A 22,105-nucleotide genomic window follows, 5' to 3' on the forward strand; every position below is an offset into this window, starting at 1 on the left:
TTCCTTGTGGTGCCTTTTTCTACCTATTGATGGAGCTATTGGAGAAAGCTGAGTTATTTGAACACTGGGACAGAGAGATTTATTTGGTGTGTGGGGCAAAGGATGGTGTGACTGTGGTAATTGCCATTTCTGTTTCCTCTGCCTTACCAATCATCTCTAATTTTCAAAGATGCTACAAAGCATTGGCTAGGTGGGAAGCACTTCTTCGAGTACTGTTGCAAGTTAAAGGAGGAAAAAAAAAAGACAGATTTTAGATCTTTCAAATCCACCTATACTCAATTCACCACATATAACTTCAATAAATAAATAGCACATCTGGCTTCCTTTACCTTAACATGAAATAGTCAGTAGAGTAAGTGGAAAATGGACATGTGAAGGAACAGGTATAAATTTTAGAAGAGAGTCACAGTTGCTATGAAAAATGTTTATAACAATGTGTCTGTATACTTTCCCCTGCCTTCTGAAGATAGATCCCCTGGTATCCAAAGGGATTTTAGAGTCAGTGATTCTCACAAGGCCATAGGAATATGCACCAGCAACACAGGGAAGCACTGAACAAAGCTGCTCTGTTTCCTGGTGAAAGGATACATTTCAGACTGTAGGCTTGAAGCAGCTTATCATTCTTGAAGTGTGGGAGACCTGTTTATTCATCAGCTATGTCTTTCAGAGTTTGAATCTGACTTCTCTTTAAATAGCCTCTGACCTTGCTATAGCAACACTTTAAATGATGCTTTGAAGAATGTCTGTGTGAGGGTATCAGTCAGAAGCTCTACCAACATTATTAATTAATAGTAAAAACCAGACCCCTAAGCCACTCAATGAGGCACAACCCACAAGCACTAATGATTAGGCAAATTGTCTCCCACTTCCTTCATTTTTGCTGTTCCTCTTTATGAAAACACTAAAACTTTCAGATATCACAGTCATGCCCCTTTCTCTTGAGGGAAGACCAGCTTGACAATATTGTGAGGGAAGAATATCTGTCTTTCCTGGCAGTGCTGTGGTTTGTCTGCCAAGCACAGTCATTCTCCAAGGACCTGTAGCTACTGCCAGAGAAAAAGGTGGTGTAATTTGAAAGTCACTGTTATAGTCTTACTTGGGAAGGGAAGCAGTGAAGACATTTGGACAAAATCTGAAGTCAGAGCAGACTGGAAAATGTGGTCTCAGTTTCTGTCTTACTGAAGACCTGTGGTGAGTTTCTAGAGGGAAGATCCAAACATTTTCACACTCACAAATCACAGGTGAACTGTAAAACACTGTGGAAAAAACCTTTGTGCTTTACTCTTTTTTTTATACCTAAGAGGATTTTTCTTCAGCTATGTTTTTCTGCTGATTTTTTGTCTTAGAAATACCAAGGCCTCTGTTTTCTTTCTATATTTTGGAGGACCATGACAAGTTCTTTTTTTATGCTATAAAAATCACAGTGTACTCCCCACAGAGGAAGAGATGAAGAGCAGGTTACAACCTTATCATGCTGCTGTTGGGGTCATCTAGCAAAGTGAAAACCCTTTTGATATATCAAATGTCAAAAGGGAAATAGAAAAATACAAGAAAAAAAACCCCAGTGAAGCTAGCTTGTTACTTCACATGTAAATTTTAAAAAATCCAAACAAAGCAAGGAGCATATCTATACATGCATGTGATAAAAGTTTGGTTTTCTGCCATAATAGTTCATGTCTGTCAGATGAATTTAGTTAGGTTATAGTCATGTCACAAATGAAAGCCGGAAATTAAGGTGATGTTAATTGTGCTTTATCAGTGGAAAGTATAATACCCAAATGAAAATGGGGCGTGAATTTACACTGGCAGAAAGTAATTAAGTAGAAGTAAATAAGGTTGATATCTGGTTTTTGGAGGAGGGTGAAGTTTAATGTTGAGATTTCCAGAGGCTACAAGAGCTCCTCTTGCTTTTTTTTTACCACCCAAACTCTTATTTCTCTGTCACCCTATGCTTGGAGCATGCTAATTCATCTACTGGTAAAGAACTGCACCTCACTCCACCACCATACCTATTGAAAACTTTCCCAAAATGTTTTCTTCAAAGAGCAGGATTTCCTATATATGATAGATGAGATTCTGGCCTCATCTTTTGTATCAGTAGTTTAACATCTGTCCAGCTGTTTTAGTCTCAGAAAACAATTAGCTGATAACCCAAAGAGCATTAGGTACCTGTACATCATGGATGTCTGCCCATGCCTTATTGAGGGAGGTGCTGAGGACAAAGAAGAAAAATTTACAGGATATTCTATAAACTTGAAGAGTGGAGTAGAGATTCAGTAGGCCACACTGAGCACAGGCTAGACCCTAATACAGAAGGCAGAGTGAAACAAATGGGAGAAATAAGAAGTTGTAATGCATTAGGAAAAATCAGGATTAGTACAGGCAAAATATAAAGCATGGAGTAAATGCATTAAAGCAGGATTAGCAGGAGTAATGCAATTCAAGTTTAAATGTAGGTTTTAAAATTAGGAGCAGCAGGAATTACTGCAAATTATTCCTGAAGTGCAAAAGCAGATGACTGTGGGTACTTCAAAAGAGCACATTTAACATGCCAGTGCTGGAGCACAAAAATAAGGCCAGCTGGCCTGCAGTGGAGCTGCACTAGCCTGGAAAGGCAGGCTCTAGCTCCAGAGGAGTGAGCTGTGCTACTGGTTGTTTCTGCTCCTCCTGAACTAATTGAGGGCATTGCTTGGGCAGCAGAATTCTAGAGTAGCCTGCTTTGCTCACTGTACAAACAGCCTCAGTGCCCAGTGCCAAGAGCTGCTCTTTGGGAAAACATGGGGACAGTAAAAATGGGGAGCAGGAAAATGGACCCCCTGTTTTGCACAATTGCTGACTCAGAGCTCCTTGAGATTCCTAGTCTTGGACCTGAAAATATAGTATTAGAAACCTTTCTGCAGTAAATTATTTTCCCTTTAGAGGATCCCAGGAGACTGGGTCTGTTGTACAGGTATGTCAGTCATAACCTATTATGGGAATTCTGTGGACTAGAAAGATAGAAATATTTGAATGTGAAACAGAGCACATTGCTAGAGCTTAATCAGTCACTTACTGAAAATGCATTAGGCCAAATTTGACCTACAGTGTTTCTATTATGAAGACCAGCAGATAATTGCAACTGTGTAATTTGTGTACACAGCTTAAGAAATGCATATATTCCAATAATTCACATTCTTTGCATCAACCCTTGTTTGTCTCTCTCTGTGATGTCTGTAGTCAATGCAGTATTTCTCAGAGCTCTGCTTTTTTCTTCTCTGTATCCTGCTTCTGCAACACCTACAAACTCAGCATCCAACCTCCTCACACACAGTTTTTCCCATGCTCGTTACCTAGTTGTTAAATCTTTCTGCAGTGCTTCAAGTTGATGCTTTGAATAGATCAAGTTAGGTGTTCCTCAGTCACAGCTGACAAGTTTTATAAGACTCTCAATATGAATTAAAAAAAAAGCAAACCAAAAACCTTCTTAAGAAAGGAATTTCGCATTTGCAGTTCCCTAATCCATGTTTTTGTGTGGATTTAGTGCTGGGGGAATCTGTTGGTTTAGATGTTTCAGTAAATGGATCTTCATTTTAATATCCAGGGCAAGCTCCCTGTGTTTGTGACCCCATCAGTAAGATTTATCTGCAGGCTGCAGGCTTTGGAGCTGCTTGTTAAGCCATCAGCCAGCTCAGTGTCTGCTTGACCCATGGTCTGGGGGCTCTCTGTGGAATGTGCCAGTCAGGATACGGATGAGACCCTGACAAGGGCACCACAGACTGCAAAGTCTGTGAGAGAAACCATTGCTGCGTCCAGGCTCTCCATCTGGACTGGTTCTCTCATCTCAGGAAGTTTCTTTCGAGTTGTCTGTGGTACCTCCATGGCACCCAACAGACCAAAGGGTCTCTGCCACTCCCAAGCAAGCCTTATTTACAGAGCTCCAAACATCCATTTAGGCTGGAACAGCTTTTAACCTCTACTGAATTTGGCTGGGTTCGAGCTGAGGATTTCAAGGCTGAAAGCAATATCATTAGCAAATTCATGAGGAATCCGTTCTCCCCCAAATGTACTAATGTTTTACCAGAAAAATGGAAGCTGCTTCCTGAAAGCTAATTTATTAAATCAAGTTCTTATTAACAGATAGGGTGAGCCTTCAGGTTTTTTGCAGAAGAACATTGCCTTTTTCTTTTTTGCTCTGCCTTTTTAAATGCATTCTGAGCGAGACATCTTCTCCTTAAAGCATCTACTCCTATTAGCCAAGATAAAACATTAAGGCTGGAATAATAAAACATTCTAATAATAAGACTACTACAGTTTTGCACTCTCCTTAGCCAGTGCATCAGGGGATTTACAAATGGATCCAGAAGCACACAGTGTGAGCATGCACTCTAACTAAAAACTTGCCCCTTGAAGGGTCTTCAAGTTTAGACCAAGTTCCACCTGCAGTGCCGTTGGTGAATCTTAATTCTTTGTAAAATGGGTGGCAGAATAATGAATGATTGGCTTAATTAAGGGTGATGATTTTCTCCTCCAAGGTGGATTGTTGGTTAATAAAGACAGCAAAGTGTTGGCAGCCCATAGCTGGCTGCAAGGAGCCATGGAGGAGCATGAAGGAGGAGCTTTCTGTCATGTTTATGTCTGCTCCAGAAACAAGTGTTTTGCAAATGGTATAGACACCCCCAATAGGCTGTTGCATATGGGAAGAGTCTGTCTCTCCTCCACCATATGGGAATGTCAGAGAGAGGTGTGACACCCTTCACAGGTCTGTGAGATAGCTTGGGTGAGATGATGGTGATGATCTCTGTTCCTGTTTAGCCCAAGCCTTGCTGCCTGCCTACAGATTGTTTCCTCTTTCTTTTTGCAGGCTTTTTAGTGCAATTTTAGAACAAGCAACCAAAGCAGATGGGGGGAATTCAATAGGAGGAAAAGGTGCCGGATTCGATGTTAAAGCACTGCGGGCTTTCCGAGTATTACGTCCACTACGGCTGGTGTCTGGAGTTCCCAGTAAGTAATACCACTGTTTTCTTCTCAGCTGTATCTGTGGTGTGACATGCAGCAGGGGTAATTTTTGTAACAGTTTTGGAGACAGAGCATGATACTGATTATTTTTGGTGTGTGGGGGAAGACTTTTTTCAAATGTACGTATTTGTGATGAGCGTGACATTAATCAAAGGATGACCAAAGCAGAGCTGAAAATCAATGGAAGACTCATGGTATGTCAAGTCTGATTGTGCAACCTTTTTAAATAATGAAAGGGGAAGATCCAGGGGGTTTGTGATGTCAAGCATGAAATCTTTTAAATGGTGAAGTTTGGTATTATAAATTCTTGACTTTGATGGAAATTCTGTATGGTCATGTGTGTTGCTTTTGGAGGGAAAGGAACTTTTTCATTAAAATTGAATTTTCTTCTTTGTATGTGATGTTCAGATCAAGAGAACTGGGAACAGTTTAGAAGCAACAGAATATAGGACAATGACATGCTACCTTCTCTGTTAGTCTGATTTGCTTAAATTATTTGTAATGCCTCTGAGAAAGTCCTCAAGCAGCCTTTTATAGTCTTTTATCCCTTTTCTTGTTTGCAATGAAGCTATGAGTAACTAAGACTGGGAGTTCCATTGTGGAGGTGGAATATGGACACAACAATGTGGGAAAATGATATCATTTGGCTTTAGAGTTTGTTATGGATGCGACCTCTTTACCTTATGGACAGAGAGGTGGTTGAAAACTGTCACTGGCTTCCACGATTATAGCAAAGAGAGATGTAGTGAGCAGAAAATGAGTTAATCTTCTCTAGAAGAGCTGTAGGAAGCACTTTGTTTATTTTTATTTGAGGATCTTGTTAGACTGGTATCCTAAAGTACTTCTAACCTTAGTCATGCAAAAACCTTGTGTTGAGTTGCCATAAACTCTGTGATATCAGTTGTACTGATACAGACTGAGCTTGGCTGTTTGCTCAGTGCTGTTGGAGGGCTTGAGGAAGCTGAGGGAACCAAGCCTGACATAGTTCATGTCCAATCTCAATCCCAGTATAGAGTAACAGTCCATTTGTGAGTTTTCTCATCAAGGAGTATTTAATTTGTACCAGAACAGAGCCAGGGAGCCTGGTGCAGACTACCAAACACTTGGTCTAGACAATAAAATGCAGTGTGAGGCAAGCAAACCATCAACTTCATCTGACAAGATATCCACTATTAATCTTTCTGGTTCTGACTAAGGACATATTTGCTAAACCAGGCTTCTTGGGGGCCAGCATGGCTTTAAAAAGTCTACTGAGATCTGTAGCTAATGCATCCTCAATCTTGACTGGGCATTTTTTAATTGTACAAATGCCTGTTGATTAGCCTAGAATAGATGTTATCACATCCATATGTATTAGAGCATAACTTTTCTCATGAGGCCTTTTAGATAAGATTGCCTAAGCGAACTGTAAATAGCACATTACAGGATTACATTCTTACATAAGTTTAGTGCAGAGGTTTAGAAGTCAAGTCTCAGGTCCCATCCAAGTTCTGTCCCTGAGGCATCATAAACACCAGTGGGTGAGTTACCAACATTGCACTTGCAGTGCTTTGCCATTTATAAAGATATGCTTTTTTGCTTCCTTGCCCTTCCAAAATGCAGAAGGCTTTCCCCCTGTAAGGAAAAAAGCCAGCACAGATTTGTCCTAAAATTACATGAATGTAACATACGCTGCAATTCCTTCTCACTTAACAGACTGTATAGAAGCAGCAGCTCTTTAGTAAGAGGGAATGCTCTGGGTCACTGGCAGCTGCCTTCTGCATGGAAATTCCAACATCTGCTGCTTGGCTTGAGGTCCAGATCTAACTACCACTATTTGGAAAAAAAGTGTGTAAAGCACAATGATTCCTATAAAACAAATTTTTGAAACACGCGGTGAATTTTTGCATTCAAATCTTATACTCATTAGAATTGCTCTTGGGAAATAGCTTGTCTGAGGTGGAGAGGTTGGCTTGCAGCATGGAATAATTTTTTCTGAGTCACAAGTTTACGGGGATTTTTTTGTCTCTGGCTCAATCCATAGGAAATAATCCAATTTAAGAGAGACATGTTTTGTATTCAGGTTCATGCATTTAAAGACCTGTCTCAGCATATAGAAAGTTTCCAATAAGTTTGGTTTGAGGTGGGGGAAAGACATATTAATTTTCCTCTGAAGTAAATCACTGGTGTCTGCATTTTGCAGATTGAGAGCTGGAAACAAAAGTTCAAGATTTAACACTTCTAAAAGTGGCTTCTAATTATTTATGTCTCCTATTGGCTATCAGTGCTAGATTTAGGTCAACACAACAATCCAACAGCTTCAGATAGATGGATAGAGGATATTAAGAGTTCACAGTCCCTTTTCCTAAGTTCCATGCATGCTTAATTCCTGGACTTGGCTGTCTCTTGCCAGTGAATATCTCAACCAAGAAATGGGGGCCTTTCTGTGCAGTAAGTGGTTCATGTGCAAGCAAAGCTGGCTCACCCATGGGCAGACAAGCAAAAAAGTACCTTTGACAATCTTTGTCAGGATCAAACTGTCCAAGGCCCCAGATTATGTTAGTGCCTCCTAAAATCAAAATGGTTTGAAATCATGAGTTCAACAAAGCCTGAAGACTACATCTGGATGATGGTTGTGGGCACATCAAAATTTCATAATTTTTAAGAGAACAGATGACACTTTTATGCTTTGTGGTTATGTGCACATTCACAAGACCACTTGTCATAAGGAAGAAAACAAGACATTTTGTTCAAAAGATAGGACAGGCTTTTTTTATCCATGTCACAGAAAATAACTGTGCCATCGCAGGAGAAGCCTTCAAAGGAACTGAATTCCAAGTGTTTGGATTCCCAGTATAACTTAAAAAAAAATAGTGTTAAGTATTTACACATTTCCAAGAAACTCCACAGGGATCAATTGGATTTGGTTTGAGGGGGTTTTGTGTTAGATTCTTTTTTAAAATAGTTTGAATTCTTTTCCAGAAAACTTTTTTTGGAGTCAGAGGTACAGTTCTTATGTGTGAGGTGTATAGCAGAACAGTAGATTAGATACTTCCCACAGCTGTCATCCCACTGCTGGCCATTGCTTTGTGTACAGAATAGAGTTTGAGCTAATTAAGAAAACTTTTTTTTTCCCCTACAACATTTTTTAAGTCCTACTGCCTCTGGAAAAATGGTCCACACTGGGTCCTTCTAGCCTGGCATTAGTATGTAGATGAATGGTGATTATTTTGCAAAGCACACAGATTATTTTGCTTTCATTGTAGTAAAATCACTTTTGAAAATGAGATCTAAGAACTCGATATCGTTGATACACAGGCCAGATTTCACTGTTCAGCTCTTCTGTTACTGCCATATTAACACAGTTCTTGCGGTGCACACTTTGTTTTGGTTGCTGAAGGAACTTTACTGCTAGAGTACCAAAGCAGTCTCCTTGTAAGGAAAACTTCACACGTGCTTTAGAGCACCTGTCTTGATGTGTGGCATTAAGATCAACAGAGTGGTTTGAGAAAGGAGAGAGAAGGAAAACAATTCCCTTGATGGACATAAGTAGACAAGTGCAAAATCAGCATGTCTACCAAAACTTAATCACTTTAGTGTCTTGGAAACTTACCCAATATCTCCTTTGGCAGGAGTGTAAAGTATTGTAAAGCTTTCTAGGGACAGAATCTAGTCTGCCCTTTTGTGCTATGAGTTTTCTGTTGATTACTCTCCTCTCTTGGTTTTATATTATTACATATTTTAAAACCTGTTTTAAACATTCTGTGCTTCAGGAGGGCAAAAAGAAACATCCAATTGGGCAATGAAGAAGCATGATCCAATTAAAGAGGAAAATCACTCCTGACTATTGGAAAGGGCAATAAGTTACTCCTACGCATGCTAGCTCATGCCCTTTTAATTTATAAAATTCCATTTCTACCACCTTTATTCGTGCTGCTCAATTATACCACCTCATACATTCTGTTCATTCTCTTTATGTTGTACTTCGTCTTAATGTAATTGCATTTTTGCCACTGGTTATTGCCTATCTGATATTTGCCAGACTTAATTGATAAGCTCTCCTAGACAATTTGGAACTCATATGATTTTTGAGTAGCTGCTGTGCTCCATATTTGTGTTTTGAACAAGATCCTCTGCTGACAACACAGATTTATGTGGGCAGAAGACCCTGCTACTCTTAATGAAGCTAGAGAGGAAACTTGACTGTTCCACTGGAACAAAAACTTGCCATGATGTGCCTTTTTTTTTTTTTTAAACCACAGAAAGCTAAGCTTGTGATGTGTTCAAGCTTTCCTGGAGTCTTGTAGCAGGAGAGTTGCTCAAAGGCAGTGTAGGTACCTCTCTAGCACCAGTGCTTACATGGTCTGCTGGTGATGCAGCAATTGTATAACAGGGAAAGAGAGGGATGAGCAAAAGGACCTAAGCCAAACCCTCCCCATGACAATGCAATGTCCTTCTGTTAGTGACACAGCAGCATGTAACTGGCAGAGTACATTTTTGAATTAAATAAGACCAGAATTTTCATGTGTGAATGCCTAGAGATGACTACATTTATGTGTATTTAAATAATTAAATAGAACACATACTTTTTCAAAATGATGCTTATATTTCAGTCCATAGTTACTCTGAGTTAATGAGAAAACTGGGCACATTCAGACAAGGTGGATGAAAAATTTAGACTTTTTTAGATTTTGGTCTGTCTCATTGCAATTAGTAATCTGCCCTGAAATGCTCTATTAAAATCTACAATGCTTTCTCAGTCTCAGCAGTGTTCTCTACCCTATATTTAATGCAGAGTTTTCTCATTGCCACAGAGAGAAATTCTCTTATCCCAAAGTCTCTGGCATATATAAAAATATTTCTTTGAGGTTTGCAACAGGTAGGAAAGTATTCTACCTTTCCTTGCAATGTCCTGGTAGATCTGAGCCATCCAGGTCCATAATGCCACATTCACCACATATGGCAATGTGGTGAAGATGAGAAGTAAAATACACCCTGAGGGGCTCTATGGGGAGAGGAAAGGTTTTGCTTATTTGAGAGATGCTGGATTGGCAAAGTCACCCAGTTGTCTTTATTGTTAATTTGCTATATTATTGCATGTAGATGAAGCAAGGAAATCACAGGTGTGATAGGATTGGATTTTTTCCTGTCTAGGTGTTTTTGTGTGTGGGACTGCCTAAATATATGTGTGTGCTAAATCACAATCAGGTTTTTGTGGAGAAGTAAGAGCAAAAGCTTTCAAATACTTACAAGATATTGAGGTTATAGTCTGTATTTTCCAATGGTGACTGTTCCTAACATTAAGACTGGCAATATTTTTTCTCCCCCTTTTCAAGGGATATGTTCTAATCTAATAATTTGAAATCACAGGGGAATTCTGTCTGTACGGACTCATAATTCATTAATACTTGCCCCTGAAAGAAAAATATGGAGGGACATTTTTAGTAAAATACAGAGTAGCTTACAGAGTTTGAGACAGCAGAGGCATGTCAGAACCACCATGGTCATCTTTCTAATGTAAGAAACTGCTTTATCTCATCTTTGATTCCAGGACTTGGAATGATTTATAGTAAAATGGGTGTTTGGTGCTTGTTGCCCATAAGAAGAAAAGCTCTTGATGCTGTGAGCTAGAAACTGATACTATAGCAGAGACTTTGCCTTCCACTACACCTGATTTAGAGGGAGTGTACTTAACTGGGGGGAACAGCTTCAACATTTTCTATCTTGCATAATCCTTGTACACCTGAATTATCCTAGAAGCCAAATTGAACTTGTTTGTAGTTGAAACATCCTCAGAGCCTCTTTGCTTGGTGTGTGTAGAAGGCTGGACCAGTTAGGAAGGATCAAGCACCGTGCAGAGGGCCCAGCTCCTGCTGCAGGCACTCTGCCTCTGGAGCCTTCCATTCTGCCTGGGCTGTGTAAAGCAGGGAGATCAAAATGGGGATGCTTAACCACCCTCAAATATTCTTTCCCAGGGAAAATACACTATTCTTATCTGTAGCATGATTCCAACTGGGGTTTGCCAAACCACTTTGCTGGAGGGTGACAACAGGACCTAGAGTAGCCCTAGATGTTGTCAGCTCTCTCTCTCTCTGTATCTAAATGTGCAGTGGTGCCATTCACCCTAGTCCATCCTAGGCTCTTGATTGTGTGGCCTGGGATTGCCCTCCTCCTTCCCAGCCACTGAGACAGCACACTAAACCCATTGCAATTATTCCATTTTGCAGCTGTTGAAACAAAGCACGTCCAATGCAATTATCTGGTTTGCATTCAGGATTCTTTTTTTTTTTTTCAGTGCCCAATCAAACTTTTCAACTGTAATTTCTCATTATTTTCTGTTCTGTGAGAGAAAATTAACACCATGACATAGAGTTGAGGAAATAATGTAATTGAGGTAACAAACACAGAGGATTCAAGGAACCCAAAGTGGCACCTCTTTTGATAACTGTGTGGTTTTGGAATATGGCAAAGAAATGTTGAGCCATTGACTGTTTCTGTATGTTGAATAGCAGGCATTAAGTCTTTAGGAAATGCTAACTGGTGTAAGGAAGTCCACTTTTAAAATTGATTTTTAACATGTGTATGCTTTAGGAATGGACTTTTAAAATGTATATGCTTCTAGCAATGTACAGTTGACAGGTGTGTCTTGCATGTGATTTGCATTTATTCACTGTCAGTGGGGGAGCAAGGGACTTAAATCTGCCCTCCTGAGGTTATGCTATGGCCCACACACCAGGGCAGGATTGTGGCTTGCCTTCAGTGGGAGGACAGTGGCCTGATCAGAGCTCCCCAAGTGTGAAAGGTCTGTGTTTAGGAAATAAAGAATACAGTAAGATGTATAAGGAGGAAACTATACTTAGCAGCTTACTGCCACCAAACCTACAAGATAAAGGTCCTTGACAACACAGGGAATTTCATCACATATACATTTAGGCAAAATTTGGCTTCCAAATATTAGTTCTGCCTTAAATTTTGCTGTTGTTACAATAAATAATGTCAGTTTTTGCCAAAAAATCTTCCTCTTCTCTTGAGGTCCAGAAGCTGTAGCAAACATGCTCTCAGGCAGATCCCTGAAGTTCTCCTTCATTCTTGAGCAAGACTTCTTAACCCTCTGTGCCACCTCTCCAGCACATAGAGAACCATGAGAGGACAAGTTGCACCACCTTTCCCATGTCCTTGCCTCGCTGTTTTTAATCTCAAGTGGCCAATTTGTTTTGCTTTCATTACTAATGGGGAGGGAGTGGATTAGAAAGGATAGAACAGTCTGAACTAAATGTCCTCATTAGGCTTGTTTCTTCATGGTTAACTGCAAGCTCTACACATGCTTGCAAGTCCTTTATTTACTTAGGTCACTGTTACTCAAGGGAGTAATTTGATTCCAGGCTAGCATCTCCCTTAGGTAAGGATCATCCCTGTGAGTAGGAATTACACAACCAGGAATCAAAGCCTGCTTCCCTGAGAGGTACAGCCTGCAAAATTATGTAATTTATGGCAGAAGAAGCTAAGTCTGTGTAGCAGTAGCAAAGAGGGTTTCGTCTTGCTAAGGATGATTACCCACAGGGGCACATTGTTGCTTGATAAAGATTTCCCTGATATTTAAAGAATGCCAATGAAAACAGGGAAATATTTATTTGATCTTGTCTATGCAGCTCTTTTAAAAATAACACTGACTACAAATCTACCCAATAACTGCCTCAGCTTTTATCTTACGAGTTACTGTGCATGCTGGCATGATTATTCAGCATGTCTTCACAACAGAAAAAATCCCAATATCATAATATGGGATCACATCAGGGTGTAGGCAGACCCTTTCAAAAGAAGAAAACAAACTGCATGCTGACATCAAGGAACAGTCAGGGAGATAGTAGAAAATCTCTCTTGGCTTAGTAAGAGAATTTCCAGAAGGGCTCTGGATGGATCAGACATTTCTAGTACCCTTTTTGCATTCTTCAAGCAATGCCCAGAGTTATTCAGACTGGGTGTAGGGCACAGGTCTGAAAGGGAGGCCATGTCACTAAGATGCTTGTCCTGAAGCATCTGAAAATCTAAGAATGCCATCTGCTGTCTCCTCAGAACAGTTTGCATTGTATCTGTACAGGTTGTAGCTAACTGGTACAAACGGGAACACGTTGGGTTCCCAGTTGCTCACTTGTAATTTCTGGCTGCTGCTCTCACCACATTGGGGAGGGAAGATTTGGCTGTTCCACATCAAAGTAGGAAAGGCATGATCTGCTTTGGGTGCTTCTTATGTTCTCTCCCAGATGATACCTCTACTGTATCTGGTGTTGTCCCAAGCTTACAACAAATGTCATTACATACTTTGATTTCAGTTGGCTGAATTTTGCATTGCTTATTAATTTAAGATCTTGTAAGCAATTATTTGATGTCCTTTGCTCATTTTCTCTAGTTACTCTGTGTCTGTTAATGTGTTTCTGCCCTGATGGGACTTTTTAGCTTTCTCTTTCTCATTCTGTCCCAAGGATGACTGGCACACACCCACTGGGTAGCAGTCAACTCAAAAGTGGGACACAGGAGAGTTCATAGGTTTTGCTCAGCACACAGAATGGTACATGGATGTTCCATGACTCTGGGCATCAAGTGAATTACTTCTGTCTGTCCAAGCCTTCAAAAAGCCTTGTTGGATGCCTGTGGTCCTTGTTGTGATTTTCACAGAGCATTATTAAAATATCAGCAAAGCACACAGCAGCAGACCAGTCAGATAGTGCTCTCAACCAGTGAATGCATTTTAAGCCTGCCAATATTTTTTTTTTCAGTGATAGTCTGAATTTATAATAATGTTGCATCTTGTTCAAGTGCTATAGTAGGGAAAAAAAAAAAAACCAACAAAAACCCACCAAATAATGAATTAAGTACAGGCAGAGATGAGGGAAAAATATTTTTAAGTTTCAATGTCTACACAAATCTATAGGAGAACCTCTCTCTTCTCTTTAATGTAGATTTCTCTGAAATTAGGTACTGCCTTCATTGTGTCTGCTTGCTATTGCTGTGCTAGATGAGAGCACAAGCATGTTGGCTGGTATGAACAACTAATAAACTTCTCAATGCTTAAGATGTTCACTGGTGGAACAAATTTGCTGTTCGGATCATGGGAAAGTATTAAAATGAGAGCCCACCTAACCTGCCCAGTCTTTTAACTTTTTATCTAAGTTTTCCTTGTGCCAAGGAAAAGGGAAGGAGATCAGACATCTTCCTTAATCTCCCTTTTTTCCAGAAGCAAATCCAATTCCTGTTTAACACATGTAACAATAACTTATCCCATATGTGTTTTGTGCTTTGTTGCAACTATTTTTTATGAGTTGAGTAGCTATGCCTTTTATTTTTTCAGTTTTCGATTATCTTCTGCTGGTTTGCCCTGCCACATCAATCAAAATTCAGAAAACATCTGCTAACCCTCTGCAAAGAATCTTTTTTTCAATTTCTGTACTGCTAAAGCTGCTCAACAATTTTACATCAGAAGCATTTTTGACAGAATGTAGCTCACGGGATAAAAGAAATAGAAGAAATTATAAAAACTCTATTTTTGTCACTTCTTTCCATAGGCCTTAGTAAGTGTTGTTTTCTTTAGCAGTGGAAATGGCTATAGAAATTAAATTTCTTTACAAGATTACAAAACATCCTCTCTAAACTTTCTTCATGCATCTCATCTTTCAACCACAGCCCCTCCTTGCAGAGGGCTGAGGCAGTGGTGTGAGAACTGGGGCATATCAAATGCTATACATCTTAGAAGTATAATCTCTTAGGGGTGATTATTTTCTATTATTGCTCACACATTAAGCTAGAAGCCTGTCTGACATTTCTCTTTTTCTTTTTTTTTTTTTTTTTTTGCATTGGTTGTTGGATTTGGTGACTGGTTGGGGTTTTTTTTCCCTGCAATAAGTTGTTCAGGACTTTTCTGCAATTGGCATTTTCTTGAAGGTTGTTGTTGTTGTACATTGGCTTTTATTTGTACTGAAAATTACCAACAGATAAAGTTCCTCTTAATCAGGTTTGATGGCTTGATCAAAAGTCAAATCGATACATCCAGGTATGAATAAACACAGGCTTTACAGAGACCTGTTCTAAATCTAACAGTTTTGGTTTTTAAGATGAACAGCACCCAATGAAAGAATTTAGCATTGAGTCTCACCCTTCCCCTCACAATATAGCTGAAAATTTAAACTCAAGTCTTTAGCCCACCTATTGCTTTTCATATTCCAGTGCTGAGACTATTTCACTTTAAAAATTTACTTTGGAGGAAGTCAGATTACTCTCAGATTAATATTTGTAGATTTTTTTATCTGTTAAGAATTTTATTTAGCTGATCACATTGCAGCAGGAGAGCCTTATGATTCCCCCTTGACAGCTTATTATATGGAAAAGGAAATTTAAAAAAATAAATGTTTAATTCCAGTGCATTCTAGCAGCACACAATCTGTACAAAAAGCCTTTGAACTGTGCAAGTTGTAGAGGGAGTTGCAAAGAAAGCAAACACCAATAAAGAACCATTCTTTCTTCTGAAAAATACAACTTTGTGAAAATGGCAACCATTAATTTTTCTGTCCAAACATACTGGGGCTGCCTAGTGAGCTAAAGGACGCTTTGCTTAATATGTCAGGAAGCTTTTTTTTTTCCCCAAAGCATTTTATTATCTGATGTGTGCAAGAAGAGTTTTAAGTCTAATGAGGTTCATAAAAATCAAAAGCAACAGTCTCACTAATGTGGAAGAAAAAGAAAGTTGGAGTTTTAGGTATTCTGAGAGGGGACTGATTACCCACTGAGTTGATAAGTCCCTAAATCCACTCTTTCTTCTTAAAAATGAGAGTCAGAGTTGCTCAGATTTGTCTGGCCGTGTCTTTCTTTTCAGTTTTTTAGGAAGAGAAAACAAATCCCACATGTGCATCAAGACAGTAACACAACAATGATCACACATTGTGGGGTTTGCATCAGCTCTTTAATTATCTGATCCGGTAGATTTCTATTGTTAGATTCTCAAAATTCTCCTAGAAACCCTCTATGACAGTGACTTGAAAATGCCACACTGTGTCTCTCCAGAGCTCAGTCCCATCTGTGCTCATTAAGCGCTATTCTACCTTGAGAGCTTGGGTCAATTTTCCTCTCCAGGGTTATATAACCTAGTATTTGTCACATTCAGTGCTGTACTTCTTCATAGTCATCTAAAGACAAAGTTTTAGATTTTATCCAATATTTTGTTGTAATCCTTTTATCATGAGAAGTTCAAACTTTGTGCAGCCAAAAGTAAAGCCACTTGTAAGTAAACTTAGTAAGCCACTTGTTGTTTGCTGGACCATTTAACCTGCAAGAAGATCAATTTCTTTCATCAATATATTTTTCTCCACATAGTAAAAAGCTGTAATCTTATTATCCCCGGCTGGACTTCTACATTTACAGAATCCCTGTTAACATTTGTTAACTTTTAAGCTTTTGCCTTTTCTAAACCTGTTCACAAGTGATGAGTTAGAATATCTGGGGAAGGACATCAAACAAATAAAATACTCTATATTATTTATAATAGAGAAAGGAGGCTAATGACCACTTAGCTGAGGAATTCTGTCAATAAACTGTAGAAATGTTAACAATTTTATAAAGGTGTTTGTAACCCAAATGTCATTAATCTTCAACTCAAGTGATTGAGACCCAATTGCTTTGAGCCCATTTCTGCTACCATGAGGCTTTAGCACTTCCAGGTTTTCCAAGTTCCTTTTTGCAAAACTATTTCCTGAGGACATGTGTTAGCACAGTTTTTTCAGAGCTGCATACAACAGCACTTGACATCCTGAAACAAGGCTTTTCCATCATTATCTCAGTTCAGAGGTTGTTTAACTCTTGACTTGGATTTTGTTTTTATGCTCACCTGACCAGACTGAAGACAGAACATCATTTGACATGTTCCTACCCAAGTTTTCTGACTGAATCCAGTGTCATGGGACTAGACCAAAATTTCCCCCTGTAAATATTGTTTCCTATCACAGCTGTTCTTGCATATGAAGAAATTTTAAAAAATAGAAATATGATGGGTCATTCACTGAGAACTGGAGCAGTCCTGGCCAGACTGTCTTTGGGTTTGGATAGCTCTGTAGGAAGAGGAGCCAAGAAAAATTCTTCCTGTGGTTCTTCAGAGTGGTTAAGAACAGGTAAAACCTTTACAGTGACCCCATAAATGGTTTTCTCAGTCCATCATCATTCTGTCAGCAGAAAATCAAAGCTGTTTGCTGGGAAATAGTGACAGCTGATCCTTGCTGGCCTAGGAACTGCCAGGGCTCCTGAAGGCCTTTACCTGCCTTAACTTTAGTCCATCTTCAGAAGTCTCTGTCTGGCAGAGAGCATTTGACCTCAACCTCCCCACTCTGGGTAAGACTACTTGGCAGCACACTGTGGTCTTTGTTCAGAGCAGCTTTGGAGTTTGCTCAGTGAACTTCGTTTTGGTTTTGCTCAAGATGGCCTTTTTTCCGTAATGTGGAATTTTCTGTAGGCACTCAGTTGCTGCTTTTCTCTCCATGCTCTTCCTCTATGTTCAGGTAGCTGCATGAGAGGGACACCACACCATTTTTGGGTTTGATTTTTTTACATTTAAAGTCTGAAGATCTTGCCTGCCTGAGGATCTCATCCTCAACTGAACTGAGCTAAAATCAAATGGTTAGAGAGTGAGGCTGAACTTACAGGAGCTATCTGTTATGTTGGCTCTGGAAAGATGAAGAAAATCTTTTTAGTCATCAAGAAACTTTATAAGAAAGTGGACACTTACATACAAAAGACTACTAAAAAATGTTAAAGCCCCCCAGGAGGAGAGAGGGATGTTTCTGTGAGTGGTAGTTGAGGTCTCTTCCAGCAGAGTCCAGGAGCCCAAGCCATGTGTACATTTGTCCAAGCATCCTCCTCAAGCTGGGGCTGTGTGGCCACCCTGCTCAGGACAGGCTGCATTGTCTGCCTCAGTCAGGTCACTCTGGCAGGCAGAGGATGCTGTAGCTGAATTTCTTCCCAAGAGAAAAGGAACCAAAATGAAGAGCTGGGGTTTTGTTGTGGCTTTTGGCTTTTGGTTTTGTGCTGCTGATCCTTTCTCGCCTCAAAGAATGAGGCAAGGGTGGTATTGCAAGACCTGGCAAACATAAAGCAATTGTGTTCACATCCACATGCACATTTGCACAAAGCCCCTTGTGTGTAACTATTGGGTTTGAGAAGTCAATGAAGACATGGTTTGAAAATGCATGAATAAGAACATCATGAGCAGATGCCAAAACTTTCTTTTTTCTATTTTTTTACAGCACATGGTTTTGAATTGAGTGCTTGTATATGTTTAAAAGGCATTGCCTACTCAAAAGTAGTCACCCTGCAGCTTAAAATTTTTCTTTCTTATTTCTTTTTACATCAACTAGTTTTCTGTCCTGTGTTTTGTGTTTCCTTACTATTCCAAGACCTTCCCTATTATTCTTGAAATATAAATGACATCTGCAGCCCCAAGAATGCTGGGCTACACCCACAGAATTTACTTTATCTAGCAATCTGCCACTAACGTTTTGAGAATCCAGCAAGACAGAAAAAGACCTCCCCAAATACCTCCCCAAACTGCTATTGTACAGTTGTCCTTAAATGAACTGTATGATATGATTTCCCTTTGCAACACTGGTGAAGAGAGTCCTCAATATTTTTTCTCACAAATCATTGTAGATGTACTTATCTAAGATATCTTGCCATGGCTGTGGATCTTTTTGTGCTAAAACTGTCTATTGTTTTCCAGGCTTCCTTTGATATTGCTATAAAACCTTTCCTATTTATGAATATTTAATATTTTTCAATTTTCTTAGCCAATGTCTACATTTATTAAGTGATAAACATCCACTTTGGGGAATATTACTGGTTATATTGCTTGTGCTTTGGAAATAGAACTGTAGTGGCAGTCTCTCAGTGCACTGTCAGAAATAAATGTGATTTGTGGGTAGACCTTGCTCATGGCTGGGGATGGTGCATCAGCTCCACCACTTCAGAGTGGTTCCCAGAAGTGATCTGACTCAGGCCCTGTGCTGAGTCACAAATCCTCCCCTGCTTCCTCCTTGCTTGCACAAAGTAGTAGTTTTCTTCTGAACTGTATTAGCAGAAAAAGAATTGCTTCCCACACCCCTGGCACTGCCTTAAGTAAAAAAATGTGTATTTTTTTTGTGCATAGGAAAGCAGAGGAGGGATGGCCCTCTCCTTTCCCTTTTATTCCTGCTCACTTCTAGGAGGTCATTGTTATGAGATTGTGCCTGCTCATAGCCCTGGTTCAGGCACCCCATGGTGTGGGCAAAATATATCCCTGAAAAACCAATGGAAGAGTAGACAGAGTAAACTGAACTACTAATATGATGGAACAGGAAACTGCCCTGTCCAGTAAACCAAGCTTGATCCAAAATTGAAGACAGATGAAAATTGTGGGAGGAGCTCGGCTTGGCAAGGCCTGAATGTTAGTTCTGAGCCAAATGTCCTAAGAATGTTCTAAGCTTTGCCTGCAGAACTCAGTCGTGACATGGCCCTTCCAAAGCAGGCAGCAGGCAGAGCCCAGAAAATGGGCTCAGATGAAGGGAAACTCAAACTGAAAGGCAGCAGTGTCTGAGTGTCCAAACACACTGCCCGCCCCTTGGACGAAAGCTGCTAACTCCTAATGTCCAAATAGCTCCAAAAAGTGCATTGACTGCTTCAAGAGCAGGGCCCTTGATCACTGAATGTCCTTGCAATAAAATAAATTGTAATGTTGGTGGTCGGGATGACATCTAAAAAGCCTTTGGGAAGTTAAGAAATCACAGCCCCAGGTGTGGTCAGGGAGGATGAGGAGGGTCAGGGCAGCCCCAGGTGTGGTCAGGGAGGATGAGGAGGTGGTGAAGCAGCTCCAGGTGTGGTCAGGGAGGATGAGGAGGGGCCAGCCCTGCTCAGGGCTGCTTTCAGGGGGTTACGGGTTACTGTACCTGCTGGAGGGAGTCATCCTCGAGAATCTCCCAAAGGACAGCAGAGACAGCATCTGCAGGGCAGGGGGAACACCTGGGTGCTCCTGGGGCATTGCTCAGGTGTGCCAAGGGACAATCCCTGTGCCCGAGGGCAGTGCAGAGAGGGGAGCAGCACACCTGAGCAGTTGGGGGTGCAGGGAAATTCCTTTTTTATTAATTTCTTTATTTCATCTTCCTAATCCCATCCCAGTGCCCTCAGTCCCTCCCTAGTGTGCCCCAGTGACCCCAGAGTTCGATGGAAAAGTGATTTGAGAGGAAATTTCCTTTTCCATTATTGTCTGTGTTTAAATTGGAGGAGATCCCCTTCACCTGTGATTTTAAGGGTATCAGTTGAAAGAAAACCAACCTTTCCCATGATTTAAAGGTATTACTTGAGGAGAAATTGTTGTTTGCTAGTTTAAATGGAAGGGGATAGCCTTTCTGATGCCATTTTACAGATTTGAGTTGAGGGAAACTCATCACCATCTTAAGGCTTAAATTGCAAGGGAATCCCTGTTTTCCCTTGGTTTTAAGGGTTTAAATTCTGAGGAAATTCTCCTTTTCCAGTATTTGAAGTATTTAAATAGAGTGGGAAAGGGAAGGAAAAGAGAGGAAAAATGGCAGGAAACATGAAGTGAAAAATGGCAGGCATGTGAGGTAGAAAAGAGGGAGAAATTTGAAGAGTACAAAAGGACAGGAAACCTACGGGGAAAAGGGTGAGAAATGTGAGGTAATCAACACTCATGCACTAATTAATTGGGAATTTATGAACACTGTGCAACAAAGAAGAGAGATTATCTTTTTGAGAAAAAACCTGGCAGAATCAGTCTCAGAAGATTTTTCAGGTCTGAAAGTTCACAGTCTTGAGGAAAAAAAGGCAAGTTAGGTGTTTCTAAGAATTGTCTTTCTTTTTATAGGCATGTCTTTCTTGAGAGGAATTGTTTATTAGCAAACCTACCATTCATTTCCTTGGATATGTTTCACAATGCAACAATGCCAAGTGCGTTTTAGCAGCTGGGTCTTTTTCTTGTGCCATCTTGCTAAACATTGGTTGAAATCCAAAAGAGCTTGTAAGTACAGAATGGGATATGTAGGTAATCCCATTGCTTTAGGGGCAGACACTCACTTGCTCAAAGATAAAGCACATTCTTCAATAACTGCCTGAATCGATGAGACAGCAACCAGCCCCTCTCATCATCTTCCTGAGAGAAAAACACAGCATCATATAATAGCTCTAAAACACCTGCAGCAGCCCTAGAAGGGCATCTCCCACAGCTTTGAGAAAGATCAATGTTACTTGGTATAGGAGGTTTTCCTTTATTCTTCCATAGTCTCTCTTCTTTCCAGCTGTATTCTAAACTTTTGGGTTAGTGCAGAGCTAAAAAGGGCTTGACCTGGTATAAAAAGCAATGGTTTTCCCATGTAATAAATATTTAAAATGTTTTATCAGTGTAAATAAATGCTAAATTCTGTGAGCCCAGGGAACAGCATTAACATGTTTTGCTTGCTGAAACATTTATGGAATCAGTGTCAGCCAACAGAACAGAGCCAAGAGGATTTTTTTTAAAGGTAAACTGAAGTGCTTTTAAAATAAATACTAAGAGTTGTTTAAGATCTTCAATTATTAACAGACGCAAAGTGTGGGTTGAAAAAGTGCAAACAATCCCTTTTGTTGCACTTTCCCTAATCCCTGTGCAGCTCTCTGTGTCCAGCCTGCAGTGAGCTCCTCAAGGCAGATGCTTCACCTTAACAGATGTCTGCAGAGAGTCCAGCACACAAACAAGTAGATTTAGAACGCCAAATATTTGAAAACCCTTTATTTTTATATTTACTTCTCAGTACTTCAGTTCAAGACCCCGTGTTTATGGTTGGCCAGTGCTGACATTGCCATCCTCTGCAAACAGCACTGTAAAAACTTGGCTCTGCTGTAGAAAGCAGTTATTGGCATCACCTCCTTTAAATCCAGAGGCCAGCTCTGCAGTCTGATCAGGTCACCAGGCACTCTGATTTAATTATGATTATCAGCTGCACAGCTCATTGCTAGGACTGCAATCCTTACCTCCACAAGTGAGAAAAAAATGCCAAAGATATGCAATGGTGTGAACATCCATGTGTGGTGATACCTATGTATTGCATGATGGAAAGATTAAGAGCATACG

The 22,105-nt window shown here is 40.1% G+C and overlaps 1 protein-coding gene across 1 annotated transcript in view; it reads left to right on the plus strand.

Annotated features, from left to right (window-relative positions):
- Positions 1-22,105, plus strand: part of CACNA1C (calcium voltage-gated channel subunit alpha1 C) — a 409,783-nt gene that overhangs the window by 220,451 nt on the left and 167,227 nt on the right. Inside the window, exon 5 of the mRNA XM_059471692.1 lies at positions 4,841-4,980. Coding sequence (XP_059327675.1) covers positions 4,841-4,980 — 140 coding nt within the window. The remainder of the gene's footprint in view (positions 1-4,840; positions 4,981-22,105) is intronic.

The sequence above is a fragment of the Ammospiza nelsoni genome, chromosome 5 (genome assembly GCF_027579445.1).
Source record: "Ammospiza nelsoni isolate bAmmNel1 chromosome 5, bAmmNel1.pri, whole genome shotgun sequence".
Lineage (NCBI taxonomy): Eukaryota > Metazoa > Chordata > Aves > Passeriformes > Passerellidae > Ammospiza > Ammospiza nelsoni.